General features: G+C 41.3%; 1 protein-coding gene across 1 annotated transcript in view; it reads left to right on the plus strand.

Annotated features, from left to right (window-relative positions):
* Positions 1 to 12,748: 12,748 nt before the first annotated feature.
* tmc3 (transmembrane channel like 3) overlaps positions 12,749 to 18,878 on the plus strand; it is a 76,269-nt gene continuing 70,139 nt past the window's right edge. Inside the window, exons 1-2 of the mRNA XM_086195683.1 lie at positions 12,749 to 12,904; positions 16,282 to 16,428. Coding sequence (XP_086051809.1) covers positions 12,783 to 12,904; positions 16,282 to 16,428 — 269 coding nt within the window. The 5' untranslated portion in view covers positions 12,749 to 12,782. The remainder of the gene's footprint in view (positions 12,905 to 16,281; positions 16,429 to 18,878) is intronic.

Consider the following 18,878-nt stretch of genomic DNA (forward strand, 5'->3'; position numbering starts at 1 on the left):
AGGATATGAGTTAGTTGCATATACATTGTGCAAGATTTTTACATGTATTTCTTTGAATTTATTATTAATACAGAATCAGTATGGTAATAGCCATGCCTTCTGCCAATCAATGTCAAGAAATAAATGATTCCAGAAAGCTTTCCCTCTTGGAGTAATTCTCCTCTTTTTGGAAATTGCATTACGTATATGCTTACTGTTGCATTTCTAATCTCTAACATCAATACCATCAATCATCAAAAGAGGTTCTATCCTTCAGCTTTCTTGTGGACCATAGGTTGCTCAGTAGGATGCACCTGAACTGACCTACAATGAGGTTAAAAGCAACTGCAATCTGGTTCATCCATTCTCAAATGTGTAAAAGGTCCATCCATCCATCCATTTTCTTCCGCTTATTCTTGTTAAGGGTCACAGGGGAGCTGGAGCCTATCCCAGCAGCTACGGGCAGGATTCACCCTGGATAGGTCACCAGTTCATCACAAGGCCAACACATAGAAAGACAACCATTCACTCTCATAGCCACATCTCAATTTAGAGTATCCGATTAACCTAGTCCCCTCTTGCATGGGTTACAGTTGGACTGTGGGCAGCCGGAACATGCAACACAAAAAGACCCGTAATCGAGCCGGGGCTCAAACCTGGAACCTTCTTGCTGTGAGGCGACAGTGCTAACCACTGCACTACCGTGCTGCTTATTCAAACTTACAAAGAAAAATATTTTCAGTCACATGGTGATTTATTTAAAAAAAGATAAATAAATAAAATAATAAAAAATTAACCTTTTTTTATTAAATTTATATATATGTATGTGTGTGTGTGTGTGTGTGTGTGTGTGTGTGTGTGTGTGTGTGTGTGTGTGTGTGTGTGTGTGTGTGTTAGTGTCATCATGTAGGCTCAGTCTCCTGTGATCCAGCCAGCTAGATAATTTTGGAATGGTCCAGAGGCCTAGGAGGCATCAAATGTATCATTTCCCATTTTTGGCAGCAACAGATCTCTTCGGCAAGACTTAAAAAGGTGTGAACCCCTTCAGCTATTTTAATTACCAAGATTGCAACATTCCCTAAATTCAAAGTTGGTTGAGTAAATTGCACTGCCACAGCGATGCAGTGGGGTCTACACTATAATATGGACGGACATTTAACCTCAATGTTAGTTTTTCTTTTGGACCTTGCAACTTTTATTGGGCTTCGAGGGAAGATACATTGCTTGAAATGCTTGTGGTTTTTAAAGGGATTATTGAAGGAAGTAAGGAAGCTATTTTGTTATGTTGTTCGTATTAATCTGTAGACAGTGCATTTAAGTGTACAATGCATATGCTGGCATAACAACCTTGTTCAGAGTCAGATACATTAAAGGTAATGTGAAGTCATCATCATCATACAGTGCCAATGTCTCTCCTTAGCTGTGGTACAGATCAACAGAGCTTGTGAGCCACACTATCGCTTGCCTGGACAGCTCTCACTCAGAGACATGTGGTTCACCTGAGTAATGGTGATTTCAGTGGGAACAGCCAGACACACGAGATTCAACATTTTTTTTAAGATTAATGTTTGAAAAGCCTCAGATTAAGGTTTTGACCAATATTTTTGATCAGAATCCAAAACTAATTCACAGAACAGTTTCAGATTGAGTTTCTGCTGCCACTAACTTGATGCTGACTTGAGGGGGGACTATGTGTGACTGGTAAACTGGATTCCCATCAGAGAATATTGTGGGTCACAGACACCCAATGAGGACAATCCCTGCACAAAAACATTGACACATTTTTACTCGTTTATTACTCAGCCTCATCACACCTGCAATATCCTTAATGGACACTCATTTCATCCGAGCATCCATCTCATCCCTATTATGCACTACAGTCCAAATCAAATTCCTAGGTCTATGTGTGAAAACGTACCTGGCTTAACAAACCTCTGTGTCTGGCTGCCTAGCAAAGCATTGTTTGGGATTTATATGCTACTCTGACTGACTGATTCTGCTGGGAGCATTTAATGACATTTTGTGGTGTTCTGCCCCCCAGGCCTCATCACTATCCATCCCAGCGTCAACCACTGAATTGATTTTCTCCCTTTCATGAACTCACTTCCTGTGATCTCCTGGTTTGATGTCTACTCAAGCCTGACAGCCGGTGTTATTTGGAGACATTTGGCCCTCAGAGTGACCACATACCAACTTTTTCCAGGCATTACAGGCCATGTTTATTTGTGAATGGCGTATTTGGTTTTGATTTATTTTTTGTCTCCTAATTTTTTTCTCCTGTTTGTGTACATTGTTAATAATGATCATCTCATGATTTGTAACCGGTGGTAATCTGGTTCAGGTATTTCAGATCATGTGTCATGATGCTTTATCTGTCTGAAAAAGAACATTCTGTGCTCATATGTTATCTGTTTTCATCATCCTGTATTAAATTATCTAACCAGGGCTGTTGGGAGTGTGCTTGCTGTTTTTTTCTTTGCTTTGACACTGGTTCACTTCTTCAAATCAGCACCTGCCCAAATTTTGGTTTGTGGATATGCATGTTCTGTTACTTTTGTTTAATGTTTATTTTTATTCATTTTGGTCATATACCTTATTGTTGACCTCAATTCACCAATCATATCTCAGCCTATACATTTTCCTGTGTGATTTACTTATAAACATGCTTATTCCTACTCAGGAATTGTGCTGTGTGAATTTGAGACATGATTTCAAGGTTTAATGATAGTTGATCTGCACAGCTCTGCTCAGGGATCCTCCTCAATTTCTCACTTTCTTCTTTTCTATGTTCTTTTCCCAACCAAAATGCCTGCCTCAATACAATAATACCAGAGACTATAATACTTTCTTCTTCTTCTTTTTTTTAAAGAAATGACCATCATCAATTCCACAGTGGTATTTATGCACAACCCTAACTATCATTTGCATGAATTTAATAAAATGAATCTCTGGTCAAATATAAAGACTATGACAATAAAGTCAGAGGTTTTGACAGCTCTCTGTGGAGAAAGGCTCACGGTCAGCAGTACTCCACAGAGTCCAGTCATACAGCTAACAATTAAGTGAGACATCTGTCCAGTCTAAATTATCTCGTTTGAGCTTAAATCTGTCCCTTGTTTTAGGGACCAATTTAAAAAAAATCAGCAGCCAAGTGAACATAAAGCATGTTATCCTCTCAGATAAAATCGACTCAACTTTATTATCAGGGATGTGTAGTAATCCTCACTTAGGAGTGTTTTACACTTTACCAAACCTCTTCTTTAAACAGAGACACAAACAAAAACCAATCCCTTCCATGACTGCACAAGTGGGTGCAGGTACATTTGCTAGTTACACAATATGTCATCATGCAGGAGAATGAAAACTGCAATTAAATGTTTGAGACCTTATAGCCTTAACACGTGCCATATCAGGTATGGTCTGATGCACTGAATGTGTACTACTAAATTGATGCAGCACCATGCACTATTGATCAACAAGAACCAGGGCTGCAGGGTGCATCTTCAGTTTACTCTTGAGGTTTAATGTAAAATAATACTTTGCTTGATTTCTCCTGGTGAAAATCTGTTCAGTGGGTCCATCAAAGATATGGCACAATAGAAATATTAGCTTTTTTGTTGCTGTTTTTTTGTTTTTTGCTTGAATCCAGATCGGCCGATTTGCGCGTGGGTTCTCCTATTTACGTCCCCCGCATGGTTTACAGTCGGCCATCCATGCGAGCGGATCTGTGTTGCCGGAAGTCCTAGCAGCCCACATGCAGACCATGCCCCTCCCCCATTAGTAAAGTGGTGAAAGCAGCATTGTCCCGGAAGCTGGACAACAGTAAGTAATTAATTTGTTTCTTTAGTTCATGTCACAACATGCCAAACATTCAGGGTTGTCCTTCACAGATAATTTAGTGGCGGCCACCAGCTCATGAGTGGGTGTTAACTTGTCTCTAGCTTTTTCTGCATTTGCCGGTACAAGCTAAGCTCCCTCTCCTCATCAGAGCGGGGCGGAGCAGCCATTGCGGGGATCAGAAGTCTTAAACGCGCACTAGAAGAACTTATGAGATGAGTTTTTTATGTTGCACGAATTTTGTCAATGTGTAGTGAAAACGTGTTCAGAGCCGTTTGCTGTCGTTATCGATACAGCGGTGTTGGAGTTGTTTAGTCAGCGTCAGATCAAGTGTGTGTGTGTGTGTGTGTGTGTGTGTGTGTGTGTGTGTGTGTTGGGGTGGGGCGTCTCGTTTATAAGGGAGTAGCAGCCACCACATCGATGAGATTATATGAGAGAAATATTTTTTACATGGTTGAATAATTATCCTTCTAAAGTTGATAATTCTTTTTCATTCCTGTTCTTTGTTTCAGTGCTGAAAAATTGAAACCATGGCAGTGTTAAGTTACAAATCAAGCGCTTTAGTTGAAAAGCTACTTTTCAAGTTTAGTTTTCTCTTGAATTATTGAAATGTCTGACAAAAGGACAATTTGTGATGAGTAGATTGTGTCTGTCCTACATGTCAGCAATGCATCATCACTGCTGTGTTGTAAGTATTAATGAAAGGGTGTGATATGAATGTGAGATGATGCTAAAAGACTGTTACTAATCTGTGTTTTTATTTATTCTTTATACAGATGGCTGCTGAATGAAACCCAGAGTGGCAAACTTTCAGCGAGCCCACTTCAGGGATGCTCGTGGTGATACAGTTTTATTTCTGATTTAAATATTTTTATTATCCATCCATCCATCGTCATCTTCCGCTTATTCCTACACATTAAGGGTCGCGGGGGGGCTGGAGCCTATCCCAGCGTCAACGGGCGAGAGGCGGGGTTCACCCTGGACAGGTCGCCAGTCCATCGCAGGGCCAACATAGAGAGACGAACAACCCTTCACACTCACATTCATACCTACGGTCAATTTAGAGTATCAACCAGCCTAGTCCCCAATTGCATGTTTTTGGACTGTGGGAGGAAGCCGGAGTACCCAGAGAGAACCCACGCAGACACGGGGAGAACATGCAGACTCCACACAGAAAGATCCCGTGCCTGAGCCGGGACTCCAACCCAGAACCTTCTTGCTGTGAGGCCACAGTGCTAACCACTGCACCACCGTGCAGCCCATATTTTTATTATGCTTATTTAAATTGCACTCAACAAATGTTTCTTGACCTGTAATATTTATTATTGTGTCATTTTTTTGTATGTAAATTGAGGGGCCAAAAGCAGTATAAGCTCAAGAAAATCGGCATTGCCATGATCAGCCATTGGCTTTGGGGGATGAAAAAAAAAATCGGTATTGGCCCTAAAAAAATCCAGATGGGTCTATCCCCAATAGTAATAATACATTGAAAAAAAAATTATTTAATTCGGGGTAAAATGACTCCTGGAGGTTGTTCAGTGTCAGTGTTCAGATAACAACCAAAACTCTAGTGTTATTAGATATTCTTTTAGAAGTTTTTGCAAAGAAACCTACTACAACCAGAGCAACAGGTGCCCTAAACGTATTTCTAACTTGGCTAGTATTACACTACTTTGAATTCTTCTTAAATTTTTGGTTTAGGATACCCTTCTGCCTGATTAAATATTTAACAGTACAATTTTTGGGCTCATCTCTATCAGTACCATTTGGGAAGTTTTCATGAGCAGCAGGATGAAATCTTTCCCAGCTATTGTTGTTGTATTGTTGTTTTTTTCGCTGCTATCTTTTCCCTTTTGTGGAATTCTGGTCCTGGTAGCAGTATGTCATCTGGAATTTGTGGATTAAGTTGCCTCAAGCCATTTTCAAAGGTTTTTATAGCTTTCTTTTATGACTGAGTGAGTGAACGCGGTCCACCATCAACTCAAGCCTACACTACAGTGAGTGAATACAGCCGAAGCTAACTAGCATCAGGATGCCACCCTTCTCCGCCGATGATTTCCACAAACTTGTGCAGAAGACCACTGTGCTGGAAACCAAAATCCATAGGTTAGAAGTAAATGTGGAAGTTAACGGACTCTGTGGAAATGACACCACTCTGCATTTTACACAAAGGAGTGGACAAGAGAATGCTATCAAACAGCTATTAAGCGCAGATAAGACTGCAAAGAAGCCAGAGAGTTATGATCTCTGCAGTAAATCTTCTTATGAAAATCCTCCCTGGAACAGCCAAGGAGCGAAGCCAAAGAAGGAATCTGCTCCCTTGAACATGGAAGGACATTTAACAGGCAGAACCATCCACCCAGAAATCTCTGATGCTACTGGCTGGCCAGCGCTACCATCTACCTCCTCCTCATCAACACCGATGCAAAGCAGGACACAGTCGTGGATAGCTGCTAAAGGAAAGACGAACAGCAAGCAACCCGTACAACAGCCTGTTCTGATCCACAACAGATATGCTGCACTACTGCAAGACTCTGCATCTCCATCTGATGAACTGGAAAACCTCTCATCACCACAGAGAAGTGTAAGGTCTGAACATAAATCAGAAGCTAGCAGGCCGCAGGCCAAGCTAACAACTGGGCCCCAAACTCTGATTGTGGAAGATGCCGCTGTCAAAGATCTGAGATTCATGTGCAGTAAAAACACGAAGGTTCTCTGTTTTCCGAGAGATATGGTTCCTGTTTGACAGCAAGAATCCCTGGTATTGTTGCAGCAAACACGACCGTTAAAAAGATCATTTTGCATGTGGGGATGAATGACATTGTGAATCGGCAGTCTGAAGTGCTTAAACAAGATTTCACTGATCTGCTGAGCACAGTCAGCTCTCTGGGTGTCAAGGTCTTCATTCGTGGCCCCTTTCCATCTGGTTAAGAGGTGCTGAGAGATTCAGCAGGTTGATGGCTCTGAACACATGGCTATCTGCAGCATCTGATGTCCATTCCATGTACTTTTTGGACAATTTTAGTTTCTTCTGGGACCGCAGACATCTTTTCAAGGGAGATGGACTCTTCCTAAACAGGTCAGGAATCAAACTGTTTATATCTAACATATCTTTCTGCCTGCATCACCAATCTGTTCCTTCCACCAAGGACAAGGTGATACAGACAAGAGATGAATGTCATCAGGATGGAGCACAACCGCTAGCTGACATGAGATCCAGTGATGAGAGACGTCAGGGTGAACGAAAGGAGGATTCCCCATGTCAGGGCGAAGAGGAAGAGGATTCTTTGCCTTCAGCACCAAGAAGTGCCTGTGAGGGTCCACCTTCTACACCCCTCCAAACTCCACCAAGGTCACCATCCACTGTGAGCACGTTGTCACCCTCATTATCCCCCCTCATGGATTTCACTGACCACATGAACAAACTGGTCATTGCTGGGACACAACTCACCCCCCGCCCCACTGCAACTTTCTCTCCTCTCATTCCCCTGCAACACCCTCGCCCTTCTGTGAAGTTAAGACGTGCCCCACCCCCACCGTCCACATACAGGCATCAAACTGAAAATGAGCATCAGACTCATCCTCCACTAGCTGATAAGAGTTCAGCACACTTAGATCTCTCTGTCCCTGACTGCTGATGTGTTCTGGGTCCAGGCTCCAATGATGTCACTCCTGACTATTCCCAGCGAAAGTCGGGGCCCAGCATACTGGAAGCTTCCTCAGTTCACGTTATGACTGGCAATAGAAAAAGAATGTTTAATTTGCCAAGAAACAGGGTAATGTCAAATTTAACATTCATTCCATGTCAAGCACAGTCAGTACACGGTCCTATAGATACTGCTTCTAACATATCAAAGCTAGCAGTATTAAATGTCAGGTCAATAGCAGGCAAATCATTTCTAATCAGTGATTACATTATACAGCACAACCTGGACTTCATGTTCCTAACTGAAACGTGGTTAAGCCAAGACAACAGTGCAGCAGTTCTCACTGAATCAGTGCCCCCTAACTTCAGTTTCATAAGTGAAGCTAGAGTGGATAAGAAGGGAGGTGGAGTTGCAGTTTTGTTTAATGAAACCTTCCAATGCAGTAGGATGTCATATGGAAGTTTCACCTCCTTTGAGTATGTTGCAGTTCAGTTGAGAGCCTCCTGTCGTGCAATATCATTAACCATCTACAGGCCCCCAAAACATAATGCACTGTTTTTTGATGAGTTTTCCAAACTACTGTCTATTATCTGCATTGAGTTTGACTGTGTTATTCTAGTGGGGGATTTTAACATTCATGTTGCTAATGTGAAAGATGGATATGCAAAGGAACTCTTAAATTCTCTGGATATCTTTGGACTCTCCCAGCATGTGACGGATCCAACACATAACAAGGGCCACATATTAGATCTACTTATCCCCAAGGGTCTAAACATTTCTGATGTTGTGGTGAGTGATGTTGCTGTTTCTGATCATTGTTGTGTTCAGTTTAAAATGACTATCCCTGCCAATCTTTGCAAAAGTGAAGCAGAGGTGATAAGAAAGCGGTCTATTAACAACAGCAATGGTACATTATTCACTCAGGCTTTTACATCATCACCAACTCTGCTCTTAGCCTCAGTCAATGACCTTCTTGATAGTTTTAGCTCCAGTGTTATGACTGTTATGGATGCCATTGCTCCAATTAAGACCAAAGTTATATCTGGCAGAAAAAAGTCACCATGGAGGAGCGCCATTCTGGTGAAAGCTCAAAAAAGAAAGTGTAGGCAGGCTGAACGCAGAGGGCGTGAAAACAAACTCCAGGTATACTATGACATTTATAAAGAGAGTCTTCACATTTATAACCAAGAATTGAAAAGGGTAAGACAGTCTTTTTTTCTCTGAGATGATCAAAAATAACACCAACAATGCCCGCACCTTATTCACTGTTGTCGACAGACTGACAAACCCTTCGACATCTATTCCTGCTGAACTGCTGTCCAACAAGTCATGCAATGACTTTGCAGCCTTTTTTACAGATAAAATTCAGAAGACAAGACAAACAATATGTGGCTCCTCCAAAAGCAACTTAGTTATGTCACCAGCTCCTCCTCAGTTTCTCAGAAATCCAGAAACAGTTCAACCCATAGACCATACAACTCTGACAGAAACGGTTCAGAATTTAAACTCCATGACGCGCTGCCTTGATATGATGCCTACAAGCTTGCTGAAAAGTGTTTGTAATTGTGTTTCATCAGATGTATTGAGGATAGTAAATGCTTCTCTTCTATCAGGTCAATTGCCCAGGGCACTGAAAACTGCAGTAATCAAACCTCTCTTAAAAAAGCCTAATCTGGATGCTTCAGTACTAAGTAACTACAGACCCATATCTAACCTTGCGTTTTTATCAAAGATCATTGAGAGAGTTGTCTATCAACAAATTTATTCTTTCTTGACCCAAAACAATCTCTTCAATGCTCTCCAGTCAGGTTTTCGACCACACCACAGCACTGAAACTGCACTTAAGGTGTTAAATGACATACGCCTTAATACTGATGCATCTAAAATATCAGTATTGGTACTACTAGACCTTAGTGCTGCATTTGACACAGTCGATCACAACCTGTTGCTCGACAGACTGGGGAGGTGGGTTGGACTTTCTGGTGCGGTGCTAAATTGGCTCAGATCTTACTTAGAAGATCGTGACTTCTTTGTCTCGCTTGGGAACTGTGAATCTGAGTGAACAAAGATGACATGTGGGGTCCCGCAAGGCTCTATTCTTGGGCCACTTTTGTTCAACATCTATATGCTCCCACTGGCCCAGGTCATAGAGCACCATAACATCTCCTACCACTTATATGCTGATGACACACAACTTTATATTACAGCGTCACCATGCGATTACAGTCCACTGCATTCACTGAGTGACTGTATCTACAGGTCAATCAGTGGATGGGCCAGAATTTTCTCCAGCTCAATGCAGAAAAGACAGAAGTCATTGTGTTTGGTCCCAAAAACGCAAGGCTTGAAGTCAGCAGCCAACTTGACTCAATGACACTACAAACCACCGACCAAGCTCGAAACCTTGGTGTTGTTATGGACTCAGACCTGAATTTTAAGAGCCACATAAAAACTATCACTAAATCAGCCTATTATCATCTCAAAAACATTGCACGAATCAAAGGATTTCTCTCTAAACAAGACATGGAAAAACCCGTCCATGCATTTGTGGTATATAGCGTTTGAAAGGACAGTAAAGTATTTGGCCCCCTTTAAATTTTGAACTGTGTTAGAGCTAAGGTCTGATGAAATTACTGTAATACTGCTTAAATTCTTTAATCACAGGGTATTTTGAGTGAATGTGCTTTGTATGTGTGTTATTCCTGCTTGAATCGGTTTGGTCAGCAGAGGGCGCTCTAAGCTTCACACTAGACTGGGTATCGGTAGCTGGCGCTAGTAGAGAAGAAGTCAGTACGAGATGAGCGAGGTCAAGTGTGCACTTGAGAAGAGAACCTGTGACCGTAAACTGTATTCTTATATTCCATTCAGGGAAGCTGACCATAACCCTTGTGATAAGCAGTAGTATATTTTGGTAGAGCTTCAGTTCAGAACCGTGACATTGAGAGACTAAATCGGGTTGTGTTAATGGACGTGTGTATGTGTGTGTGTGTGCGCGGCGATCCGACCGCAGGGCATCTGAAATGACGGGCGCCATTAGCAACATTGCCACGGGTAAATATGAAGCTAATAAGCCGTGTGTGAGCTAAAATGAGTGAAAGCTAATGTCCGTAGATGCGTGTGGTTGAATATGAGCATGAGAAGAAACTGTGTAAGACACGACGAATCGAGTGAGTATGTTGTATGTCTCTGGTGAATTTAGCATTAACGTGCTCATGCTAATCGTCGATACTTGTTGCTAATATGCTACGGCCAGGCCGGAGTTACGTCCCATCAGCTAACATTAACAAAGCATGTCAGGGTAATTCATGAGTGTTATACCAGACTCTATGCTTATGGTTGTAGTACTATTTCTGTGGAAGAAGAGTGAAAATATTATAAGACGTGGTTTAAATGCAGTTAATTATTTAAATAAAGTAAGTTCATAGACATAACTCATAGAGGTTAAAAAGAGCAAACACAGTGGTAATGGTGAATATACAGAGGTATTGTGTCAGCGTTTTAATGACAGTTAATTTTATGTATCACCTGTTAACCCTGTGAAAGTAACAGCCATGTATTTGAGTACGTAACATTGTTTCTGATGCATTTGATTCTCAATGTATGTTCTAATGTGTATTGTTTGTAGTTTGAAATGAGGATGTGTTGCAGTACAGGTGATATGAGTGATATGAGTAGAGAAGCGCTTGTGAGGGTCTAAGGGCAGAGGATGTTGTTATGATGCCATGTGAAGCCCTTTGAGACAAACTGTTTGTGTAAATGGGCTCTACAAATAAAATTGCCTTGCCTTGCCTTGCCTTATTGAAGCGTATGTTAATGACGTATGTGACGACGTTCGAAAGCATCGCGAGCCGGCCGTAATCACATGGCTGATTCAGAAACTGGTTCACCAGCTTGGCGTGCGATTCGAAACATAAGGAGAACTTTAAATAAAAAGTGAATAAAATGTACTTTGTGTCATAAGCACATTCACAAACCAAATAAGAAAATTCACATCACAACCCTCTCCCCAATTTGTTTTCACTTTCCCTTTTCCCCACCATTGAATCATAAAGACAGGCACCACAGTAACAGGCGAATGATTTATGTATTGGCATTACAAGCATCATTCATTATAATGGCTCGGCCTGTTTTAAATTTATTGTCCACTTGACACAGTGGAGCAAATGAAGCTTCGGCCCATGAATGAACCAATCGGATGGAAATCTTCGATGCTTCATGAAGCTTTGTCTCGCCATCACTAGTCAGCAGTGAAAAAGGCAGATAAAATTCCTCTAAGCATCACACAACCCCTGTGAAATGACTTACTCAGCTTTTAGCTCTCTGGTTCAGACCCAAACGCAAACACACAGGAGACAGGGAAACATTGTAGTGCCTAGGGAGGCGTTTATTACTGGATGCAAGTGAAAAAAATGGATTGGAAAAAAGACAACATTCCCAAAAAACAGAGTGCGTCAACAAGCAAGGAGCGGCACAAGAGGAACTGGATCTATAGAGCAGAAAAGGAAAGTCGGATCAGAAAAACGCACAGAAAATACACACAAGCACAAAAAAATCTCACGTACGGACCGCAACATAGGCGAGTAAATCTAGGCGATACTTTCCACGTAAAGCAACAGGAAGGACTGCAGAGCCGGGCTTATTAGGGTGTGGTGATAAAATGGACAGACACGGGAGCTACATTTTTAGGTTTGTTTACCGGAACACTTTTCAACATGGCAGGCAGACATACAGGTCAAGAGGTCAACCAACCTACCCAGCCTCTGCTGTCACCCTGAGGACAACCCCCTTCATAACACAACATTGTCACTCTTCTACGTGATGATTGGTGAGGAAGGGACAGGTGTGCAGTGCCACTCCTGTCAGCTCATCACCGATGCTGGAGAGCGCACACCGCTCAGCCAGATGTGCCCGCGCCTGTGGCAAATGTTTCTGGAGAAGGAGGTGTAGGCTCAGACCCAGGAGCCATTAACAGTTGACTATCTGAATTTGATCCATTTGTTTGAATAACATTTGTAAAGTTAATAATAGCTGCACAATTATTTTTTCATCCCCATTGTTAAGCAGGTGTAGCCAAATCTGCTGATTCGTTCAAAATACCCACTGAAGAGTCTTTGGGCCTTGGATTGTGGATGTATATTTACTTTGTTAAAACAAACAAAAGAAATGCTCCTTGGATTTATTCTCAGCGTAAGATGCTGTCCCTTTAAATCCTCAGAATGTCTGTGATTGGGCTGAACAGCTATAATGCTGGTATGAGTCTAGGGTGGGGGTACAGATCAGCAGGTTCACCGCAATCAGACACATGCTCTGAGAGACAGTATGAGTACAGTTTCTGAGCCTTTGGTAGGTAGCAGTAGGTCCCAGTCTACAGCCAAAAGACATAAGAGTATCAGAAAGAACACCAGAAGGATTTATTCAACCTATAAGGATTATGGGCAGAGGTGAGTCTTCACACTCTACTGTCTTACATTTCAATCATAGCTTCAGAGAATTCATGATAAATGTGTGTCTCTCTTTCTGTGCCTAAATCTTTACATTTGGCATGCATTACAACCACAAATACAGCATTCCATCCCTTGAGTCAGTTTACTTGATATGTTGATTAAATAAGAATGGGAGTAATCACAACAACATGAATGACAGTTGGAAAGTATGCACTGGATATGTCATGTCAGGCAATGTAAATTTGATTTTTTAGCTGATGCAGAGTTGGTGTTTTTCATTTCTTGAGGACACATTAAAGTTACTTATCACAAATTTGCCATGGGCACAAACTTTAAAAACTCACTTTATTGTGAAATGCAAAAAAGATTAATCTGGCATCTTTGAAATGTTGGACAACTGTGTGCTATGAGGCTGTTGGCTGGGTAGGATGAGGGTTTTACTGACTAACTATCAGACTGTGGAGTGAGCGAGATAGTGAGTGAGTGGCAGAGCAATTCACTTCCTGGGGCTGAGGGTGGCACTAGTAAGCTGGATGCTGACATTCAGTTGAGTAAGACAGTAGAGGACAAGCTGGTTGTTCCTCATCCTGGTGTTTTTGCACCACACCTAATATGTTAAACCGTTACAGAGACATCCAAGCCAGTGGAAGATTTCATTATGATTTGGCAGAATAAAGCATACTAGCAATCTCTGCTGGCCATGAGTGTGGCCAGACTTATGTGATGGAGGTTAGAAAGATCATTGCTCAGTCTCATCATGGTGAGGTTTACACTTGACTTGAAAGTCTCTGCAGTGATTAAATGTGAGATGTTGTTAGACATGTGAGCTGCTGCAAGTGAAAGCAGATGGCTAACCATCAAGCCTCAGTGCCAGCAGCCATGAATGGACAGAGCAAACCACCATTCAACCACTTACTGTGCTGTCTGCAATTCAACCACAGATTAAAGTTTAAAACAAATCAAGTACTGCCATTGCCTACTTACTAAGAAGATCAATCACAAAATTTGACTTGTTTAAAAGTCGCAATGTAAGGGCTCGTTTCCACTGGCTCGCTTCGCATCGGGTTGGGTCGGTTTCCACTGGCCCCAACACGGTACTAACCATTACCATTTTGGTCACTGCTCTGCTGGGGTTCCAAGCGAGCCAAGTGGGGACTAAAATGTGATGTAAACACATAAAGGGGCACTGATTAGATAACTTACCCGCTTACGTCGTCTACTTCGGATCATTTTAGCCTTGGCGGAATACTGGTCGATTGCTTGATAAAGTATTTTATACTTTTCTTGGGTGTTCTGTTTCACCGCTTGAAGCCTTGCCTATCTGTTGTCCCTTACTTTTAGTTTACCTGACCGAGCAACAGGCATAACGCTGCCTCCATGTTGTCTGTTGTTGTGTCGCACACAAATTACGCCGGGGAACTCTTGGCCAGTGAGTCCACCCACGCTGATTTGGTACCCAAGCCGAAGTGAGCCAGTGGAAACACGCCCTGACCAGCAATCTAAACATTATGACCATCATTTCAGGATGTGCCGATATGACTTTTGATGGCATGATAACCTTGGGGGGAAAAAAGAACATGGTTTCACACTATTGTGGACCATAATCCTATGTCAGTATTTATTTCTATTCCTACTAATAAATGTAAATGATTAATCTATTTGATAACTACATTTTAACCTTTTTTTCTAAATAATGATTGTCTTTTGTAAAACTAGATGGACACTGGACAAAAATAAGGAATTTTGTCAGTGTTCAGGCAATGCACACACACAGAGTAACTCGGCAAGTTGACTTTTGATGATGGCATGTCAAGCGACTCACAGCATATCACACCAGAGAGAAAGCCCCCACATTGATGTCAATTTTTTAAATAAAGCAACACATTCAGACCTCTTAGTGCCAAAATGGACAGAAAAGGACAGGACACAAAAATGAATGCTAAACATGGAAAGCAACAACCACTAAATCAACAGAATTTGAGCAAGTTTAGAAACACGATACACCTGACACACTCCTGGTGGAAATTTGTGCTGCAAGGAGTACCGAGGTAAATAGCACTGCAGCTGCAACCCAGTGGAGCTGTTGCTTAGGCAAATAAGAACTGTATAAAAAGTCCCCCTCTTGTAGTCACTCTTCCATGTTTTGCATGTTGACTGACCTTCCATCTCAAACAGGCCATTTGTGTTTTCATGATCGCTGAAATATTCCCACATAGTGGACTTTGTCTCTTCAGAGGGGTAAGTTCTCCTGGAGGGTCCTCATGTGCACTTCCTTCAGCCATCTCATGCAGCTGGGGGGCAGTTAGCTGTGTAAGTGGTATGTTGTGCATCCCTACCACCATTTCACTGCATGTGCTGCCCAACAAAATCCCCACTGGGGGCCACTCATTGTGGACAAATAAGGACAAAATCAGAATTTTATCTTAACATTCTAACACTGAAGTGGCCAAAAAGTGTAATGCAGCCTTCTTGTCTGTGATGCCATTTGTATGTTATACACTGTCTGAATCGTTTTGACCGCTAAATGTTTAGCAGCTTTTTGAAAAGTAACCAGACTTCATTGGAGCACATGCTGGCATGTTTATTTTATGTTCAGTTACACAACAGCAACAGATGTAATTTCTTTCTAAGAACTGTTGAAGAATTGTCGTAACTCCCTGCCTGTGTACATGGCATAGACACAACACCTTGTGTTGAGATGTTACAGTATCTCCACCATAGATTTTTCTGCACACACCTTTTTTGTTATTATAATACCCCACATAAATTAAGATATAATACCATTACAAGACAGATATAATAACTTACATCACCAAATGCAACTGAACAACCCAGTGTTGAGGTATCAATGTTATTGTGGAAATGCTATGTTCCATAACATGAGATGAGGGTGAAACTCACGTCAAATATGTTTCAACACTCTTATTGGTCCCAAGATTTGGATAGTGACGGGGAAATTAAGATTCCACTTGGTCCATCTTGGTCAAGTTGGTTGATTTTAGGTTACGGTTTATGGGTTTCTATCATGTAGGCATGTAGAGTATGTGGTCACATTTAGTCGTTTTCTGTCTATATTTGCAATCGGGAATCTGAACATGGTGTTTTATTTTGTCCCACTGATGCTCACTGGGGGTCATGTCCAGTGACTATGAAGGGTCACTAGAGAATAAGAATTTTTTCAGTTGCTAGACTCTGCGTGAGCAGCTTGCCACCATGAGAGAGAGGGAAAGATAGGGCTATGTTGTTTCAGCCTGAAATGAAAATGTTTTTAAATTCACACCAAAATCACTTTGTTTCTTCTTATGTTAACATTGTTTGTGTTTGTACCACATATGCACCCATTCCTTTTGTTTGACTTATATTCTATCCTGCAGCTCCTCTGATGATGAAGACAAAGACGATGAGCGAGTTGACAGCAATGATCCAGAGGAAATGTTCCAGAATATTCAGTACCAGAAGGAGATCATCGCTAACATTCGGACAAGACCCTGGCCTATGAGACGAAAGCTTAAAGTCTTAAAGTACCTCAATTTTTAATTGTTCCCCTTATATCCTAGCATAGATAGCTTGCCTCTCACACACTCTCTGTATTTGAAAGACCACAATTCTAAATAAATGTGCTCTGAAAATCTTCTCTTCTAGCAGTGTTAAAACTCAAATTGCTCACTCACAAACTCCTCAGGTCTCAGGAGGTGCTTATGATGTTGCCATGTTGAGTTAATGAAAAGTGTCCATAGGTCAGCAACGCTTTGCAACACATGGACTTTAAATTTTGTTTAGATAGTCAGTATGAAAATAACTGCTACCTGTTCTTGCAGGATTAGTGTCGTCTGAACAATCCTTACATTCAAACTTTTTTTGGACAGTTTGATTATTCTAAGCAATTTGAATAAGATATATCCCATGTGATGAATTTGGTGGATAGTTCAATGCAAACTATTTGATTATTCAATCTCTCCATTCATTTCTTTTGGGATTGAACAGATACAGATAATGACTTGTTAGATGCCTCACATCCAGGGCACTTATAGTTTTGAAAATTCTTGTCATACGACTGATACTTTATTTCATACCATCATTCTTTATTTCATACCATCCATCCATGGACCCTTTACAGGTCGCTGGTCCATTATAGGGCCATATATAGAGACAGACAACAGTCATTCTCACACCTACATGCAATTTAGCAGATTCAACAATTTACCTTAAGAGCATAAGGCATGAGCATGATGACATAGGAAAATCATACAAACTCCATACAGGAAATTCCTGGTCAGTTGGTGGATTCAAACCCAGAACCTTCTTGCTGTGAGTAAGAACCACTGCACCTATGCTGCCTTTTATTTAATATATTTGTACTAACTATTTTCACTGCATGGATCTTAGTGGGAATACAATCTGTGTGAATTCTGAACCAACGCTGACCTCACTGTCACCATTGCCACAGTTTTTACATTGAATGGTACTATCTTTTTACCTATCACTGAGACCATCCTACAAACATTGTCATATGACTTACCTTAAGAGGCTTGAACTGTAATGTGAAAAGTACCTCATATGAACATGCTTCTTCCTTTTTGGCTTTCTCACCTTATCTGAGTCTGGTAGGTTGGAACATTACACATTGAGAAAATATTAATTTGTCACTTGTATCACTGAGGAATTTTAGCTATTTTTTTTATTAGTGTCTCTTGTAAACTGTAAATTATTATTGTGTGAATTTTCGCGTCATTCGCGCTGAGAAGAATACAGGGGATTCGCTTCTCTGCATAGACTTAACATGTAAATTTATCGTGCAAAAAATTCGCGTCGCGTTTGGTGTGAAAACACCTTTACAAAGATAAAATAGGAATTATTATCATACATTTTAACATACCTTCAGAATAGGATCAGAGCTTAACGTTTTTAACCTTCCTGTCATGTTCACCCCTCATCGCCTACTGTAGTGTTCCTGGTCAAATTTGACCGGTGTGTTTTAACTGCCCTTAAATCAGCACAAAAAGCATTTCATCATCACCAAATTTTTATTTAACATTTTTAAAGTGTGAACAATGTCTCAAATTTATGTTTAACATGGAACTGGGGAAATAATAACTGCAAAATGACAACATGTAACTAAGTAACTAAAGACCAAACTCAACATGAAGTATGTATGTGCCTGTGTTTGAAACGAGAGTAAAAGATGATGTGTATGTGTGTGTGTGTGTGTGTGTGTGTGCGCGCGCGCATGTGAATTCTTGCACAAGAGTGGCATGTGACACTCAGGTTACAGTGGACATCCTCCTCTATGTCTGGTTGAATTTCAGTGCCCTCTTCATCATGTCCAAAAACCTGGACCAAAACCTCTTCGACAGAAAAGCGCCTTGTCAGTCGCCTACTCATTGTGCTCAGAGTAAAAGGAATGCAAGGCAAACATCAAGCTATTCTATCGGGTCCGTGTGAAGATGATATTTTGATTGGTCTGGCAGGTGTGGGCAAGCGCAGGAAAGAGTGGGGTTCCCGTAACAAACACCTGTTTGGTCTGTGTGAAGATACGCTACATGGTTTCATCAAGACGTTGGTTCAAGTGGGAGGATCAGCACGAGAGAAAGACTTGTACCTGAAGTGTGTGTGTGTGCGTGCATGTGCGTGTGCGTGTGTGTGTGTGTGTGTGTGTGTTTGATAGTGGTAGAGTGTGTAAGTGGCTGTATCTCAGTGAGCACAGTGGAGTGAGGTTAGGGTTATGTTTGTGTGTGTGTGTGTGTGTGTGTGTATGTTCATGTATGTTTTATGTCTAATGAATGTCTGATTCCCATTCATTTCCTTTGCCGGTCACTTTTGACCGGGAACACCACAGGTGTAACAAAGTTGATTAAAACACTTAAAATTCAATTAAAGTGGTGATCATCATTTTTATATGTTCAAGTGCATAGTGTGGAGGAATTCATAAGGCCTTGAGGCAATCATGTATAAAACACAATATTTGTGGATG

This window comes from Aulostomus chinensis, chromosome 23 (genome assembly GCF_037954235.1).
Source record: "Aulostomus chinensis isolate RoL2024-O1b breed Wild chromosome 23, RoL_Achi_v1.0, whole genome shotgun sequence".
Lineage (NCBI taxonomy): Eukaryota > Metazoa > Chordata > Actinopteri > Syngnathiformes > Aulostomidae > Aulostomus > Aulostomus chinensis.